This window comes from Toxorhynchites rutilus, chromosome 3 (genome assembly GCF_029784135.1).
Source record: "Toxorhynchites rutilus septentrionalis strain SRP chromosome 3, ASM2978413v1, whole genome shotgun sequence".
In the NCBI taxonomy this organism is placed as follows: domain Eukaryota; kingdom Metazoa; phylum Arthropoda; class Insecta; order Diptera; family Culicidae; genus Toxorhynchites; species Toxorhynchites rutilus.
Window position 1 is genome coordinate 152,873,574 of NC_073746.1, and position 16,957 is coordinate 152,890,530.

A 16,957-nucleotide genomic window follows, 5' to 3' on the forward strand; every position below is an offset into this window, starting at 1 on the left:
TCACGTTTAAACTGCTTAACTACGCGCTTGTGATCTTTTTCACTGACGGAGCATCCATTTTTGCCGTTCTTCACCTTCCGGTCGATGGTTAGGTTCTCGAAGTATCATTTTAGTACTCTGCTGACCGTGGATTGGGCGATTCCCAGCATCTTACCGATGTTCCGATGTGACAACTCCGGATTCTCGAAATGAGTGCACAGGATTAATTCACGACGCTCTTTTTCGTTCGACGACATTTTTCCAAATTTACGAAAAAATGACAGTGAAGCATGGCCAACGTGATCTATACACTCTTATCTGATTATAAGCGAAAGCTGAAGATATAATTCCTAAAAATTAAATTTCTACAGCGTTTTTTCCGTGATGCAATTTGATGTGACATACCCTTTATTCATTTAAACCGGAATTTAACTCCACCACTTGCAAGTGAGGATTGGTAGAGAAACGACTTATCTGGTATGTTTGCTGACAGCCTGAGGGGCTGACACAGATTGTATCCAGTTGAAGGGATTAAAATGACTTTATTCTATATGGAAAAAAAATCCGCTAGAGGTATTTCAGAAATTTATTTGTAAGCTCTCAGTGTTGGACATTTGTTACTAGATAAAAACATCTTGTTTTCTCATTACATTATAAATTTTCCCACACAACCGGTATAATTCAATTCACTTTCAGATTTGAAAGCTATCATCACAAAAAAGACTCTAAAGCGTATCAAATGTGCTCTCGCTTCGCGAATTCGTAATATCAATACATTGTGAGTGACACTTTGATGTATAGTGAAACCCCATGAAAGATGATAATCCAACTATTTATTTTTTATTTTTCTCACACTTTACTCGCAGATACGCTCACTTTCTATTTGTTCTAGATATCATGAGTTCTCACAAGTATGCATCCATTTGCTGCCGATATATCTCGAGTAGTTTCCTTTCATCAAATGTTTTGCCCATGTTGTTTATGAAACTGATGTCATTCGCCAGATATCGAAGTATTCCCATAACAGATTCTAGCTGCACAAACTTTAGTTTGATTATTATTCCGCCTTTTTGACAACCATTATGTGTATCATTTTTCATTAATTTCAATCAGTTGCATTTGTATACCATTGCACAATGGTTCAGGAGATGCATTTAAGTGGAAATTAGCATTTAGAGCTCGACAGTTATTATCTAGACAAAAACTGTCTCAGCCAAAGTTGTTACTCATGATAGAGCGCTCGTTTTTATGTTGTCAAAAATAGGGTGACCAAAATTGTCAATCAAATAAAAAATATAACTTTCTTATCTTTATAGATAGAGGTAAACATAGTTCGACAATGTTGTAGCTCCAATTATTTGAGACATCTTTGTAGAACAAAGTTTTTCTCTATCTCTTGAAATAACCGATATAGCGCTTTTTTTTAAGTTACGTTAGGGTCACTATGAAAAAAATTGTTTTTTTGCTCCATCTTTCATATTTCAAATTTTACATGCAAACTGTCTTCGAAAGGCTTTTAGAGCTTACTAATACAAACATTTTTCGATGCAGAACTTTACTCAAAGTTATTATTATCTCCCCAAAAAACATGCTCTTTTCATTTGTTTGTCATTCTTTCTGGGGAATACGTAAACAAAGTTTATTGGCGGCATTAGAAGGAGAATATTTCACTCTATATAATATGTGATTTTCAAAACTATGTTATTTTTTGTGTTTGAGTAAATTAAAATTGAAATCATGAGTTTTTGGATGAAAACTTATCAATAACTTTGAGCAGGATTAAGATATTGACATGGTCTGCATCGCAAAATGTTGGTATTGATAAGCTCTAAAAGTCGTACGAAGACCATTTTGATGTAGAATTTTAAATATAAAAGTAGAATTTTAAATATGACTGTCGAGCTCTAAATGCTAATTTCCACTTAAATGCATCTCCTGGACCATTGTGCTGTGATTCAAAATATTACACTCACTAGTCTCCAATTGCTTCACTATTGCAGCCTGTGCAAACTTTGCCATGGAGCTTTCCCAAACAAATGGCTCAATAATTGTATCGCTTTTCTCGATATCGTTGCTTGCAGTTAATCTATTTCATGCTTGCTACCCTGCTTGGAATTGCATATTCCGGTTTGTTATTGATGGTACAACGGTAGAATGAATGCATCATTCAGTGATGCAGTCAAGTGCAGGCCATTTAATTCCATCTATTCTGCTATTTTTGTCTTATTCTAACGATTAATTTGTTTTTTTTCCGTAGGTCTGACATCAACATTTTCTCAGCAGCAAACGTCATGCTATGAATGTTACTAATAATAGTTGCCCCATGTGATTTTGTATTTGCCGACTATGATTATTGAATTTCCTCGTTCGCCACAGTTCACATTAGGACCATATGTTCTATGTTGCTCTAAAAGCTAGGAAAGAGCACCTACCTGGAACCTCATATACCACACTTAGTGGTTCGAAATGTTCCGGATGATTCAGTGACTGCACTGAAACTTGATATGTACACAACGGAAGTATGACACACTGATATGTGGGTAGTTTGGCGTGTGTATACCTTGGCACCCGAACTGATGTTCCTTCCTGCAAAATAAAAAAAAAACACAGAAAAACCCCCTATTAGCATTAGCTGGTAACATCTGTGCGAAATGAGTAATTCCAAATGAAATCGACAAATGACAAAACATGAGTATTTTTGATTCGAATGAAAGTGTGTATTTCGTTTGGGTTAGAGGAAATATGAGTTTTCCACAGCAATTGGGATTTTTTTAACTCAAGCGTAACTTTTGAAAAGGGCGTATCGATTTGAGTAAGAGAAATCTTTGATAATTTATATCTCAAAAACTATGAGTTGTACCGAAATAGTGTCTTAGAAAGAGTTATAGAGTATTGATGGTAGAATATGAAAAAAATGTACACTGAGAAAAAAATTTAGTACTCTTTTTTTTATTTACAAAATAAAAATTCAATTTGCAATATCCAAAATACATATTTTTAATTTTTTTTTTAATTTTTTCATACAAAATAGAAGTCATGCAGAAAATTTAAAAACGGGCTCAAGATGGTAAATCTATTTTTGACGAACTTTGTAGAACATCGAATTTTTAGGAATTTTCGAAACATCGAATTTTTGTATGTTAGCAATCATTCTTAGCCACAACAATTATATAAATGCAACAATTTTCGAGATATTTAAAAAAAACTTCTATTTTATATGAAAAAATTGAAAAAAATATAAAAATATACATATTTTTTGATATCGCAAATTAAAATTGTATTTTGTAAATAAAAAAAGAGTACTAATTTTTCTTCTCAGTGTATTTTTTTTTTCAAATTAAGCCAACAATACTCTATAACTCTTTCTAACACACTATTTCGGTACGACTCATATTTTTTGAGATATAAATTATCAAAGATTTCTCTTACTCAAATCGATACGCCCTTTTCAAAAGTTACGCTCGAGTCAAAAAATGAACCATGATGATGTATTTGGAAAAGTTGTTGGAAATTATAAGCAAATTCATTAAATTTCATGAACATGACGGTATAACATGACAAACATATTAAAAGGGATTATTTACTATAAAAAAGATTATAAATTAGAAATATTTTTTTAAATATTTCGAGAATGGCTACATTTAGAAGGAGATTGATAATAACCTTTTTTGTTTTAAATCACATCAGAATTCATAACTTGTGGCTAAAAATAATTGTTAACATACAAAAATACGAAGTTTCGAAAATTCCTAAAAATTCGATGTTCCACAAAGTTCGTCAAAAATAGTGTTACCATCTTGGGCCCATTTTTTAAATTTTCTGCATGACTTCTATTTTGTATGAAAAAAAAAATTAAAAATATGTATTTTGGATATTGCAAATTGAATTTTTATTTTGTAAATAAAAAAAGAGTACTAATTTTTTTCTCAGTGTACGTTTTTTTCATATTCAACCATCAATACTCTATAACTCTTTCTATGACACTATTTCGGTACGACTCATAGTTTTTAAGATATAAATTATCAAAGATTTTTCTTACTAAAATCGATACGCCCTTTTCAAAATTTACGCTTGAGTCAAAAAAATCCCAATTGCTGTGAAAAACTCATATTTCCTCCAATCCAAACGGAATACACACTTTCATTGGAATCAAAAATACAAGTTTTAAAAATCTGCATTTTTAGGACGATTTCATTTGGAACTGCTGTTATACCAAAGTTCACTTTGAGCAGTTTATTCGTATTAAGAAGGTTAGGGAAATTCATTACCAGCTTCGCTTATGCTCTAGTCAAATCTTTGTCTTGCGTGCTTTAACTGAAGCAAAATGATCCTTAATTGCCTTCAAATCAAAATCTGCTAACGATTCATTTTCGATCTTGGTTCATTTTTGAACGCAGATAATTTTCAATCAATTTACGAATGCTGAAACTGTGTTCGCACGATGCGAGGTCTGTGCCATTTTTACTTTAGTGTTGTAAAGGGGGTGCTGTGCGGGTCTTCAAAATCGCCGACTTTTGCGCCAGAGGACCAATGTCCTCTGTCGGGATTCGGATTGATCGTTGCCCGGACTAGTGCGTACCGTAGGCCTCGCTACAGTATCCTCCTTCAAATTGCTGCTTGCCACACTTCCCAATTTGCTTACGAGAATTTCGAAAAGTTTCTCTGTCGTTTTGAGGAAACCAATCTTTCTTTCTAACCAAAACTAAATAAAAAAAATATTACTAATTTTAAAATAAACCGCTAATATTTTAATAAAAACTTTTCTACAGAAATTTTCCGAATGTTTTTTTTTTCATATTTTCGTCAAAACACCTAACTCCTTCTTCCCAACAATTCCAAATCCCTTGTGACGTTACTCTTTTTTTTTATGTGTTTTCCTGTGATTCTCCTACTAACACAATATTCTGTCCCTACTTATAGGTGTCGTTTTACGTGTAGCTGTGTTGGTGGTCCGTTATATAGCGTTCTGTTTCACGATACTCACTCTCATTGATAGGTATACTCGTGCAGCAACGGTGGGGCTTACCAATTAGTGGAGCCGCGTGGTGATTCTCACCGCTCACACACCGAACCTCTCACCGACGTGAGTTTCGGTAAATCTCGCTGGCGTTGGTGAACTTTCCCGTCCTGAGCTAACCGTGTTGGAGTTGGGTCGCATGTAAGGCGTCGGTGACACTGGATGCAGAAAAATGGTCGTACGAATTGTATGCAATAGTGAAAGTAAACAACCACATTGAATTGTATTGGTGTAGTTACATTGCTTCCCCCTTGCTTCGATCGAATTCATCAGCTTCTATCGAACAAAATTGTTTGTTTGTATTCGTACAATCAAATTTTCGTGCGTACTCCGAGCCAATGTTACCTTACCCTAACGTGCGACTCACACGGGGCCGAGCTTCCCTCTCGTTGACCAACGCGCTCCAGTATGGTCTATAGTGGTACGCAACCACCAGGCGATAGACCACTCCGGGTGATTTACCGATTTCACCAGGCGATGACAGATCGCCGGAACGCAAGCGCAGTCCAGACCAGGACTCGGGCACGTAAATGTAACCTGTACACGGAGCCACCAAGGCTCCGTTTTTCTGGGTGCAAAAGCACACTGCTGCAACTGATTATTATCACTACTAAATATTTGTACACGATTGTACAATTGTCTCAAAATCGATTCGAATAATCGCACAACTCACGATTTTCTTATTCTACTTTATTTGAATCACTCCGAAAATTTATCAATAAAAAAAAATCTAATCGCGAAACCTTTCGAAACTTCTAGAAAAACTCTCAATTATCCTATCCCTACTTCCAGTTCTGACCTTATTCTATCCGTTAATCTAGAATCTTCGTTGAGGACTACTAAGATCTTTATCGATTATTTTGAGTGTCTGGTTCTAGCAGTGCAGGTGATATCCAATAGGCGTAACTCTAATAAAATCTCTCTGAAACAACCTACTCGTTTCAGTGTAAACCAGACTAGCAAACTCTTTCATTCCAGCACAAAAATTGCTCAAAAAATTGCCTTTCAATAACACAGACATTATTTAGAAGTTCTTATAATGCAGCTTTATAAATAAAGTATGTTTCAGTTAGAATTTGGTCGCTTATTTTTATTCACTTCAGCGCCCCTAGTTGTCACATCGAGAAACTATTGAAAATGTTTTGATCCGGGTGGTTTGTTTATTCAGTAGTACAGAATTCGCCAAAATTGAAGGATACATCCAAAAGTTATCGACGATGGAACGCGAAAGGCGAAAAAAAAGCACAATCACATTGAGAACCCGACGTGGGACGTGGCAAAATTCCTCAAATTTCCAAAATCGACTGTAAATGCCGTACTCAAACGTTACCGGGAGACGTCGAACACCGATGAAAACTTGAAGAAAGTGAAAGAAGTGGTGCTTGAAAATCGTCATGCCAGCTAAAGAGAGATGTCTAGTGAATTTGGCATTGCACCTGGAACTGTACAGCATATTGTTTTGGGTCGATCCGAAGGACCTGAGACCTAAGAAATTGTTTCTCAAGCCCAGAGTGATCCAACCCTCCTGAAACGGATAATTACGAACGACGAGACATGGGTCTATGAATTTGACATATAAACAAAGCAAGAATCGTCCGAGTAGCGCTTCGAAGACGAGAAAAAACCGCGGCAAATCCACTCAAAAGTGGAGGTGATCTTGACTGTTTTCTTCGGTTGTCAACGCGTAGTGCACTATGAGTACCTTCCATTGGGCTAGACAGTCAACCAAGAATATTATTTATCCTGGGTCAAGCATTGTCACATGTGTGTTGCTTCAGAACAGGATTTTGCGATTCAATCTATTACACAATGGTCCAGTGAAGTTCTGGCCTAACTTGACAAGCTGCCATTACAGCCGGGATGGCATCAAGTGGTATAAGGAGAACAAAATCGACTTCATTGAAAAAACTATCAATCCACTAAATTGTTCGGATTTTCGAGAGATAATGGACAATATCAAAGGCAAATTGAAGAAATGCGACAAACCATCATCAATACAATTCAAATGCATCACTTTTCCAAGAAGATAGCAAAAAAAGTTACCAGCAGTACTGTGCAGAAAATGATTGGTGGTATCACACGAAATGTTCGAAAATCCATCCGAACAGTTGAGGAATAATTTTCATGTTTTTTAACCTTAAAGTCGACAAACCCACAAAATAACATCCTTCCCTTTTTTGTAGGTTTTTTCTATGCTGAGAAATGTCCTACTTTATGCGACCAAATTCAAACTGAAACATGCTTTAACTGTAAAACATCGTACGGCCATTCACGGCCTATTTCGGCGCCCCTCCGCCCCTCTGTATTGGCTCCATGCATCTGTTTTGCATTGCATGGAGAGGCGCCCAGGTATGCGTAGCGAATAATCAAAAGGGTATTGATGTAATGTGGTGTTGGGTGTTTCAATTTTGCGAAAATCAGAGAGAGGTTATTGGTTTTATTAATGTACGGACAGAAGCAACTACTCATGATGGATGTTTTTTTCCTCAATTGAAAGATGAAATATGATAATGGGGAAATATGATTGTAGGAAAAAATGCAATTCAATGTTCCTGGGACCGCGGTGGGCGACGAACGTGTTTATATATATCTGTCATTGTTTTTGTTATTGATATCCGGACGATTTTTTTCCACGCATATAAACAGTAATCCTGGGCTATTCCTGGGAATAATCTATGTTGTTTGACGCTAGTTGGTCGCACTTCTGAAGTCGGGTTACATCGCTGTTTGTTATTTGATTTAGCGATTGCATTTATGTTTACGTTGTACAGGGTTTTCCAACTTTAAATTCGGAAAGTAAATTGAAATAAAACACACTTAGAATTCGAATTTCGATGAAACTTTTATTTCAAAATAAACTTTGGTTTATGCCATTATGTATGAAATATTCATAAAACATCATTCAAATGACCACCTAGGGCTTCCTCGCACACCTTGACACGGAACAGGTAATTTTCGATGACTTTTCGGCACATATGGGGCGGTATCTCGGTCATAACTTCACGAATGTTGTCTTTCAAATGTTCAAGAGTTTGCGGAAAGTTGGCATAGACGGTCTTTCGCATAACCCCACAAAAAAAGTCTAGCGGGTTCAAATCGCATGATCTGGACGTCCTCATTTTCAAAGAAATACGGCCTGATGACTCCACCAGACCATAATGCGCACCAAACAGTGACTTTTGGCGGATGCAATGGCCTCTCAACAACCACGTGTGGATTTTCTGAACCCCATATACGGAAATTTTGGGTGTTCACATAGCCACCGAGCTCGAAATGTGCCTCATCGCTGAAGAAAATTTGATGCGAAAATTCAGCATTTTGCTGCTGTTGTTCGTTCACCCAATCGACGTATGCCCGACGCATTCCATGGTCACCACGCTCTAATTTTTGTACCAGTTGGACTTTATATGGATGTAGGTGCAAGTCCAAATGCAAAATTCGCCACAATGATGTGTTTGACAAGCCCAATTGCTGAGCACGCCGTGGAATCGAAACATTCGGGTCATCCTCCACACTGGCAGCAACAGCAGCAATATTTTCGGCCGAACGCACATTACGATGATGCACAGGTCTCACAATATCCGCTACGGATCCAGATTGTTCGAATTTACGCACTACATTAGCGATTGTGTGCTCTGTAGGCCGTCCATGACGACCAAAATCCGTCCTTAATGCTCGAAAAACATTTGCCGGTTTTTCATAATTTTTATAGTATAATTTAACAAAATTAACACGTTGTGCGATGCTAAAACGATCCATATTGAAAAATGGCAGACATTCAACTAACGATATGACGCTTTGGTTGACAGCTATGTCAAACGGTTGTCAGCGCAGGGCTGTATACTTTCGGAAGCCCGAAATGGAAAACCCTGTAGAAGATGTAATCTGTGATGATCGATGATAGCATGGTTCAGTGTTTTCACCTACTATGTCATTTCTTCGGTTGACTCGGTTGATTACATTTTTTGCTGATCGGGATGACACTGGCTTTGTAAAACAAGATCAAGTAGGGGGTCTGATATGATTTCTTTTGTATATCATGCTTTTATTAGAGGCGAATGAACTGGAAAGTTTAAAGCCTCTTTAAAACAAAGAAGAAGAAGATGTATAATGTTTTTCAATATCCATCCTAAGGTAATGTTTAAAGTTTATCACAATTTATAACAGCAATAAACTTGTATATAAATCCATTTATTAAATCGTACTGATGCAAAAAAGACGTATACGCAGAAAAGTGGAGACGATATACATGCATCTATATTAGGGTGCCAATGAATGTATGGGAAAAAATCGACCCTAAAATTTCAAGAAGTTACCCTATACAAAATGTTCACCACCTCCAAAAACACCCTATGCCAAATATTAGCTCAATCGGACTTAAGCGCAAAGCGGTCAAAGTTTAAGTTTTTTGAAACCCGAAATATCACCCAAGGGGGGAGTAAAGGAAATCGGGGTTTTCGAAATAAATTGTTTGATGTCAAATGTCTTAAAATTGAAACATCATGAAACGTCGAAATCTAGTGTCATCTCGAAACATTTTTTTTGTTTTCTTATGGACTAGGAAACTACTCAACCGATCGACATGGGAATTGATATGTAGGGGTTTTGAGGTCGGGGAAGGTTCTTATGATAGTTTGAGATAGTTAGAGGGTGCAATAAATGTTTCTATGGTGATTAGACACTCCTCCCCCCTCTCTAAGGAGAGGGGAGGAGGGTTTGCTGCCATACAAATGAAACACTAATTTCTGCATAACTCGAAAACTAATCAAGCAAATGAAACCAAATTTGGCGTGTAAGGGACACGAAACATTTTTATGGTGAATAGACACTCCTTCCCTCTCTCTAAGAGGGGCTGCCATACAAATGAAGCATAAATTTCTGCATAAATCAAGAACTAGAAAAGACATTAAAGCCAAATTTGACATGCGAAGGTTCTAGGGGGCAAGATACGTTTCTATGGTGAATAGATTCCCCTCTAAGGGGGGAGAGGGGGGTGCATTTATTCCATGCAACGAGGAAACATGTTATTTGCAAGTGGATGTGAAATCTTGCACGAGAATTGTGTCTGAAAATAATCTGATATTATAATGTTGAGTTTTGGTAGAAGTACTAAACTTTTATGGTAAAAAAAAATTTGAAGGGTAGATTAGTTGATCAATCAATGAACAGTTTTGCGATTCGACCCATAAACGAGCGCTTAGTAAGAAAACGTGGATGTGATAACGAAAAATAAATTTTGAGCGGGACGAAGCTTGCCGGGTCAGATGGTTTTAAAGTAAACCAATTAGAAATATTTTTTTAAATATATCGAGAATGGCTGCATTCAGAAGGAGATTGATAATGAGCTTTTTTGTTTGAAATCACATAAGGATTCATAATTTGTAGCTAAAAACGATTGTTAAAATACAAAAAATCGAAGTTTCGAAAATTCATAAAAATTCAATGTTTTACAAAATTTGTCAAAAATAGTTTAACCATCTTGGACTTTTTAAATTTTCTACATGACTTATATTTCATATGAAACATTTAAAAAAAATAAAACATACATATTTAAGATATTGCAAATTAAAGTTTTATTCTGTAAATAAAAAAGAGTACTATTTTGTCTCAGTTTTTTTTCACATTCAGACATCAATACGCTCGAAAACTCATATTTCCCCCAACCCAAACGAAATACAAACTTTCATTCGAATCAAAAATACATGTTTTTCAAGTCTGCATTTTATGACGATTTCATTTTGAAATGCTCTAAGTGTAATGAGTGCCTGACTCGCATCGGTATCGTGTTAAACAAAACTATTAAATTGATACTACGATGTAAACGTACAACTTCATTAAAACCGGTTTTACTATGAATTGATTATAATTAGTTTCAGTATTTAGATCGTTACGTAATGAATGCCATCACTTACTGTGTCTGCAATTATCGGAATGCATTTGATGTCCGCGTTGTTGGCGAACGGGGTGTGTTTTATGGAACAGTTTTCTGTTGACACGTGATACACAGAAACCTGATAGGGGGAACTCTCTTCCGATGCAGAATACCAGGAAACGTCCAACTGTAGCGCGTCTGCCGTATCATTGAACCGCTGTGCATGGACCAGGACCTCTGCAAATGTTTGCGATAATTATTTTTTACCGAGTTGGAAAAAATCCATGGCGAACATTAATGTTTTTCTGTTGCTTGCATTTACGATTCTATCATCTTTCTCCTACCATTATTAATCTTACCTGTACTGAACATCGACATCATGTGATTCTCCCGAGAACTAAGTATTTCATGTTCCATTTATTTCGCTTTTAAAGTGTGTACAAGTATGCAATGCGTGACATTCCAACGTTTCCCGAGACGACTTTGTCACATGTGTTGGGCATGGTCATGAAGAAAAATAGTTTTGTTTTTACCATATTTGTATTTTTGCCGTTTTTCAAGCAAGATAGTTTAAATCATTCAATAGTTTCATCATACTTCAAGAGGTCATAATAGATAAGACAAATACGAAGCAAAAATAGCGCAACAATATTTTTATGATTTTACTAACTGAAATACTGATTCTACTATTGACGAGGTTCGCGCCAACTCGGCTATGAGATTTGCACAACCCTCTCAGAACCTAATGAAATTTTGTGGGTGTACAGATCTTACCTGATTAAACAACATGGCATATTTCATTTTTCCAAAAATTTTCTAGACTAACATAAGGAGAGGGCCAAATATTTTTGACAATTTTTTATAAAATTTTTTTACTCTAAAATGGTGAGTCCTACAAAAAAGTGATCTATGGAAGAGCTTGAAGAAAATAATTGAATTTTCAGAAGAAAAAAAACTGTTAAAATAATTTTTGAAATCCTACACTGAAAAAAATCGATTTCAAAAACTAAACTAAAGTGGATTTTCTCAAAATGTTCATCTCAGAATTTGATGATTTTTTTGTGGAAGATAAATATGGACCCTACATCGCAAGTGCTTATTTAAGGCAAAAAAGTTTTTCTAATAAAAAAAAGATATTTTCTCGAAAATTTTCAATTTTTTTTTGTGTACAGTTATACAAAAAAATCAATAAAGGTAGAAATGGATTTATGGTGGTCCGTTGGTGCTAAGGTACAGTTTTCAGCTTATTTTTGTAGTCAAATACAATATTTTTCAATTCAGAGAGCAAGAACAGCTCTCAAACAATAGCCCTCTGCCAAAAATCTATTGATTTTTGGTTTACAGTCTTGAAATTTACCAGTCGTGACCGGCAGTAGATGCAAAGTGGCGGAAAAGAAATAGCATTATTTTGTTTCTGCGTAATCATCAGGATTCAACAAAGAAAAGTGTGACATTGTTTAGCAACATGAGTCAGGCCGTCGGTTAACATCAACAGTATTAGAGATAATACGTTTACTGGGAAATACTCACCCGTTGGATGATACAATGCGAATTTGTGAGTCTTGTTTTGTAGTGAATTGGCCCAATAGATGTGTTCCAAAGAAAAAACGACGTATAGATGAGGATAAAACTAACCAAAACATTGAAGACTCACAAGATCCATCAAATGGTCTGGAGTTCGATAATGCAGAAGGTACGTAAATAAGTTGAGTATGTGTGGTAGTGTTGGCAATAGTTAGAAAATGCATCAGTTTTGGCTGAGTATAACGTTTGCATTAAAAAAATGGACAAAAAATGGAGATTTTTCATGGGTTTACTTTCACACGCACTGACACGTGTAGCATCAATCTTTGTAAGCCATGAGTCAGCAGAAAAAAACTGACAGCTCTATCAGTCGAACTCAAACCGTGATGACGAAAACAGTGAAGCTATTCCGTTCAGGTATGTGCAAATTCAAAGAACGGTACCCCGCTGCATCGAAAACGGACATCGTGCGGCACTTTGTGGACGCCAGATACGCCTCGACATCTATAACATCTTGGCAATATTGGAAAACAATCAGAGCATCGAACACCCGGTTCCGAACAGCCGACGGCCCTGAGCGACAAGAAGCTCCAAAGGATGCTGAAGAGGAAGGTCGAGGGAAAAGTGGCTACATCGCTGCGTGCGCTGGAAGAGGAAGTCCCGTCACTGGTCACGGAGCTGCAGGCAATGACGCAGTGGTAGCGACTGAATAAGATAGTCAAGTCGATTTTCCCGGTGAATCGCGACGTGGCGGTGGTGATGTACGACGAGACCTATCCCAACCCAGGGTGGCAACAACTGGCAGGTCACTTCCTATTTTGCCCATGAAGGAAGTGAATTTCAAAGTGAAGTTTTTTTCATACGCCAAGTTACCTAAGAAGGTGCTGGCTGTGACTGACAATCAGCGAGAAGGGGATGTCAAAGCCGCTCTTCTTTAGCTCCGAACTAGTTGTGAATGAGGAAATTTATAGTACGAAGTGCCTGCCGGAAGTTGCGTCGATCATCAAGAAATTTCTAAGGATTTCTGGCCAAACCTGAAGCGTAAGATCTATTCCAACAATTTTGTCGCGAAAGCTGAGAAGGAATTGATAAATAAAGCGAAGAAGGAACTTAAACTTGTTTTTATCACAATCCGAAAAAAGTTTTTTTTTTCAAATGCAAATGTTAAATGGTTTGGTTTTTGGTTTGGAGGCTTCAGACATTAGCAAGGCAGACGCTTTTGACGAAATAATGTAACGATTGAAAGAGAAGTTCAATTAACCGACTGCTGACAGAAACGACCAGCTGAGAATTTTATCGATACTTCCTTATTCACGGTCGTCAAACAAAATCGTGGAAGAGTTCAATGCACCATGAAGTAAATGAAAAAACTAGTTCTTTGCAGTTTTAGTGCGCAAAGTGGGCATGGAATTCGTGAAACAGTTAAACTCAAAGTTAGCGAGTTCTATGACAGTGGTGATATCTGCAGGACAATGCCTGGAAATAACGATTATGTATGTGAGCTTCGAAATGATAAGAGAGAGCATGTCCAGAAGCGCATTTTGATGATGTCTCTGAAAAGAAGAAATCGAAGATTGTCATCTTCGTACTTGTAAGGATTGTGTTTCCAAAACATCAATTCATGAAGTAACAACTCTTCTATTAGAGGAAGCTGGAAAAGAAGAAATCGTTTTTCAACAATGGCTGACCACAGGCCGCTGTAATTTAGTAAACGATTTTAAAACCAATCGTTGAATTTGTGACGTATTTTGTTGAAAAAGTAGACAAACTCATAGAGCATGGATTTATTTACAAACAGCAGTCTGCTTTTTTACGAAATAATAAAGGATCTTTGACGCAAGGAGAAATAATAGTAAAATGTGATTTTTCAGAGAATGATTCATTCAGAATTAAAAGCTACTATTTACCTCTTTGAAATATACTACAGAGCAGTTGTTTATAGAAAAACCAATAGACTTTGTCCATAGACTTTGTCACAAATATAATCGATTTTACTAAAATAGCTTTGATGTCCGATGGAGCAGCAGCACACTACCAGAACAAAAAGAAATTCGCTAGTCTGTGTAATTTCAAAAAAGTTTACGGACTAGGAGCAGAATTATATTTTATTGCTACCTCCCGAGGGAAAGGACACCGTGTTGCAATAGGAGGGACTTTAAAACGAATGGCAAAGAGAGCAAGTCTTGCTCAAGATTACGGAAACACAATCCAAACAACACTAGTTCTTTATGATTGGGCAGTTAAACAAAATGACATTTTTATCACGAAATTGAATTTCTGTTACGTATCCAAAGAACAACATACAAAAAAGACGAGTGAGCTTGAGGAACTATTCAATCACGCGAAAACAATATCGGGAGCACAAAAATCATTGCTTTACTGCTGTAGATGAAAATAAAATCGCAGCTAAAAGTTTTCAAATTCAGTAGATTATCCTAAAATCTTCAAAATGTTAGATAAAAATTAAAAAAAAAGGAAAGATATGATGATTTTATCTCTTAGAATATAAGTTAATATGTACAGGATATAAGATCAGATGAATAAAAATGAATTTAATGTCAAAAAATGTCATATGTTCAATTACATTTGAATTGAAATAAAGGCCTCTAAAACACTCATTCAACATTTTTATTATTATTATTTATTTTTCTTATTTTGGGTTGGCTTTCTGCACTGGAAAAAAAATTAAACCTAATTTAAATTTAAAAGATTAAAAAAAATTTTAAAGTGACTGAAGGCAAGCTTGAACGATCAAATTCTGATTCCACGTTCATTTGACTGGCATTATTACTGGCGATGTGAATTTGATTTTTCCTATTTTTGAAACTCAAACTACAACTTCGTGGGATCCGTTTTCACAACATTTAAAAGATAAAAATGAACTCAATGCGTGAACTGAAGGCTATTCCTAAATACTGCCATACAAAAATGTTTCGATGACAGTATTGTTCGATGGAAAAATTGTATTGCTTTAGAAGAGGCATTATCGAAGGCGTTAATATAAATTTAGATGATAAATAAAGCATTTTCTTTTAAAACACAACCCCGGAATATATTTGACAGAAGGTGGTTTCGATCGGGCAGTCGTCGGGAGAGGACGCATTTTTTATTCGCTCCTCGTTTGGCTCTTCTATCTTCGTCAGACATGTTCGAACGCGTTTTTTTCTGCTGATAGTTGAGTACAATTCTAGCGGTTGACCTTAAATTCGCGAGTGTGTTTAGAATTCACTGAAGCAGTTGAAAAGTTAATGATCTCCGAAGAAAGCAATTGTTAGTGATGCGAAGACGCGAAGATTTCGTTTGGCTTCGTCAGACTTTTTTTTTTCCATTTGTGTGTATGTGTGTGTGTTCTTTTTTTTATTCATTGCTAGGGCTAGAGCAGCAATTTGTCACAGTCACTGCATATATTTGGGCTACTATGACGACCATTGCAACATTACCACCAAATGACGTGCAACAAAATATAAACCGACAAAACAAATTCCTCACTCTTTGATGCGAAATAGTTTGTCAGAGTGCATGTTGCAAGTCGGCGCATTATGATCGTCAACACATAAAATACCATGTCACCTGATGTAATGGAAGTTTACACGTTTACCAGGATGCATTTGTTCACGTTGCTAGCTGAATATCATTCTTATATAAAATGCTATAAAATGCTTATATAGAAAACATCGAGGAGAACAAAGGTTAAAAATGAGTCTAAATAGACTTTCAAATACGTGAATTTCGATATCGGGCAGAAATTTCAACGAAAAGAGAATTTTCTTCATTATTTCAGCATGTAGAAATTGTTGAAACTTTGGTCAATTATTTATTCCGTTGCCTAAATGGTTTGCAATCGCTCACGCGTTATCGCGCGTTCGACATATTATTTACTTCTGTAAATACAAGAAACAACAACCGGAATGAAAATCGAAGCTTTGCCCGATGAAAATAAAAAACAATCTGCGACAATCATCAATTCATTATGGACAATTTTACCGTCTACTTGATCGGTTAAAGCGTATTGAAAGAGCTCAGTAACAGGCACATTGTGGCATCGTACTCTGTCAATCACCATATGACCGAGATTTTTGTCAGAAGGAAGTGACTAACGTGCCTCGTCAGTTGTCAGTGACATTAGGTCGTATGAATAAAAAAAAGTATTTACTTATTCTGCCCGTTTCCAAGTAAAGTAAACTTTGCTAGTATTTACTTGAATCCGTATGAATAAAAGTTTATTTTACTAATTTGATTTTCGAATTCGAACATAGTTTTTACTTTGTCAAACATCTATCAACTGATTGTTTAGGTTTCGTTTCAAAACGTTTTTGACGTAGAACTACGTCTTTCATTAATGGTGCCAACTCAGAAAACAGGTCACGTTTTTATGAAATAAAGTTTTTTTTTTTTTCTTCATTATAGTGACTTTCAACACATTTCGGCTGGTTCGTCACTTTTACTTCCATTTTTGGAAGAATGTTGGGAGTGAGAATTGAACTCGTGATCTCTGCGTGAGAGATGAAATAAAGTTAAAGTTAATAACTATTTTCGCCGCGAAAGGATTTTGGCGATTCACATAC

General features: G+C 36.2%; 1 protein-coding gene across 3 annotated transcripts in view; it reads right to left on the reverse strand.

Annotated features, from left to right (window-relative positions):
• LOC129778132 (platelet-derived growth factor receptor alpha) overlaps positions 1 to 16,957 on the reverse strand; it is a 268,265-nt gene that overhangs the window by 178,396 nt on the left and 72,912 nt on the right. For 2 of the 3 annotated variants that reach the window (XM_055784842.1, XM_055784843.1), the window contains exons 6-7: positions 10,909 to 11,105; positions 2,412 to 2,565 (exon numbers count right to left, since the gene is read on the reverse strand). The exons of the other annotated variant lie outside the window; for it this stretch is intronic. In XM_055784842.1, coding sequence (XP_055640817.1) covers positions 2,412 to 2,565; positions 10,909 to 11,105 — 351 coding nt within the window. The remainder of the gene's footprint in view (positions 1 to 2,411; positions 2,566 to 10,908; positions 11,106 to 16,957) is intronic. 3 annotated transcript variants of the gene reach the window in all.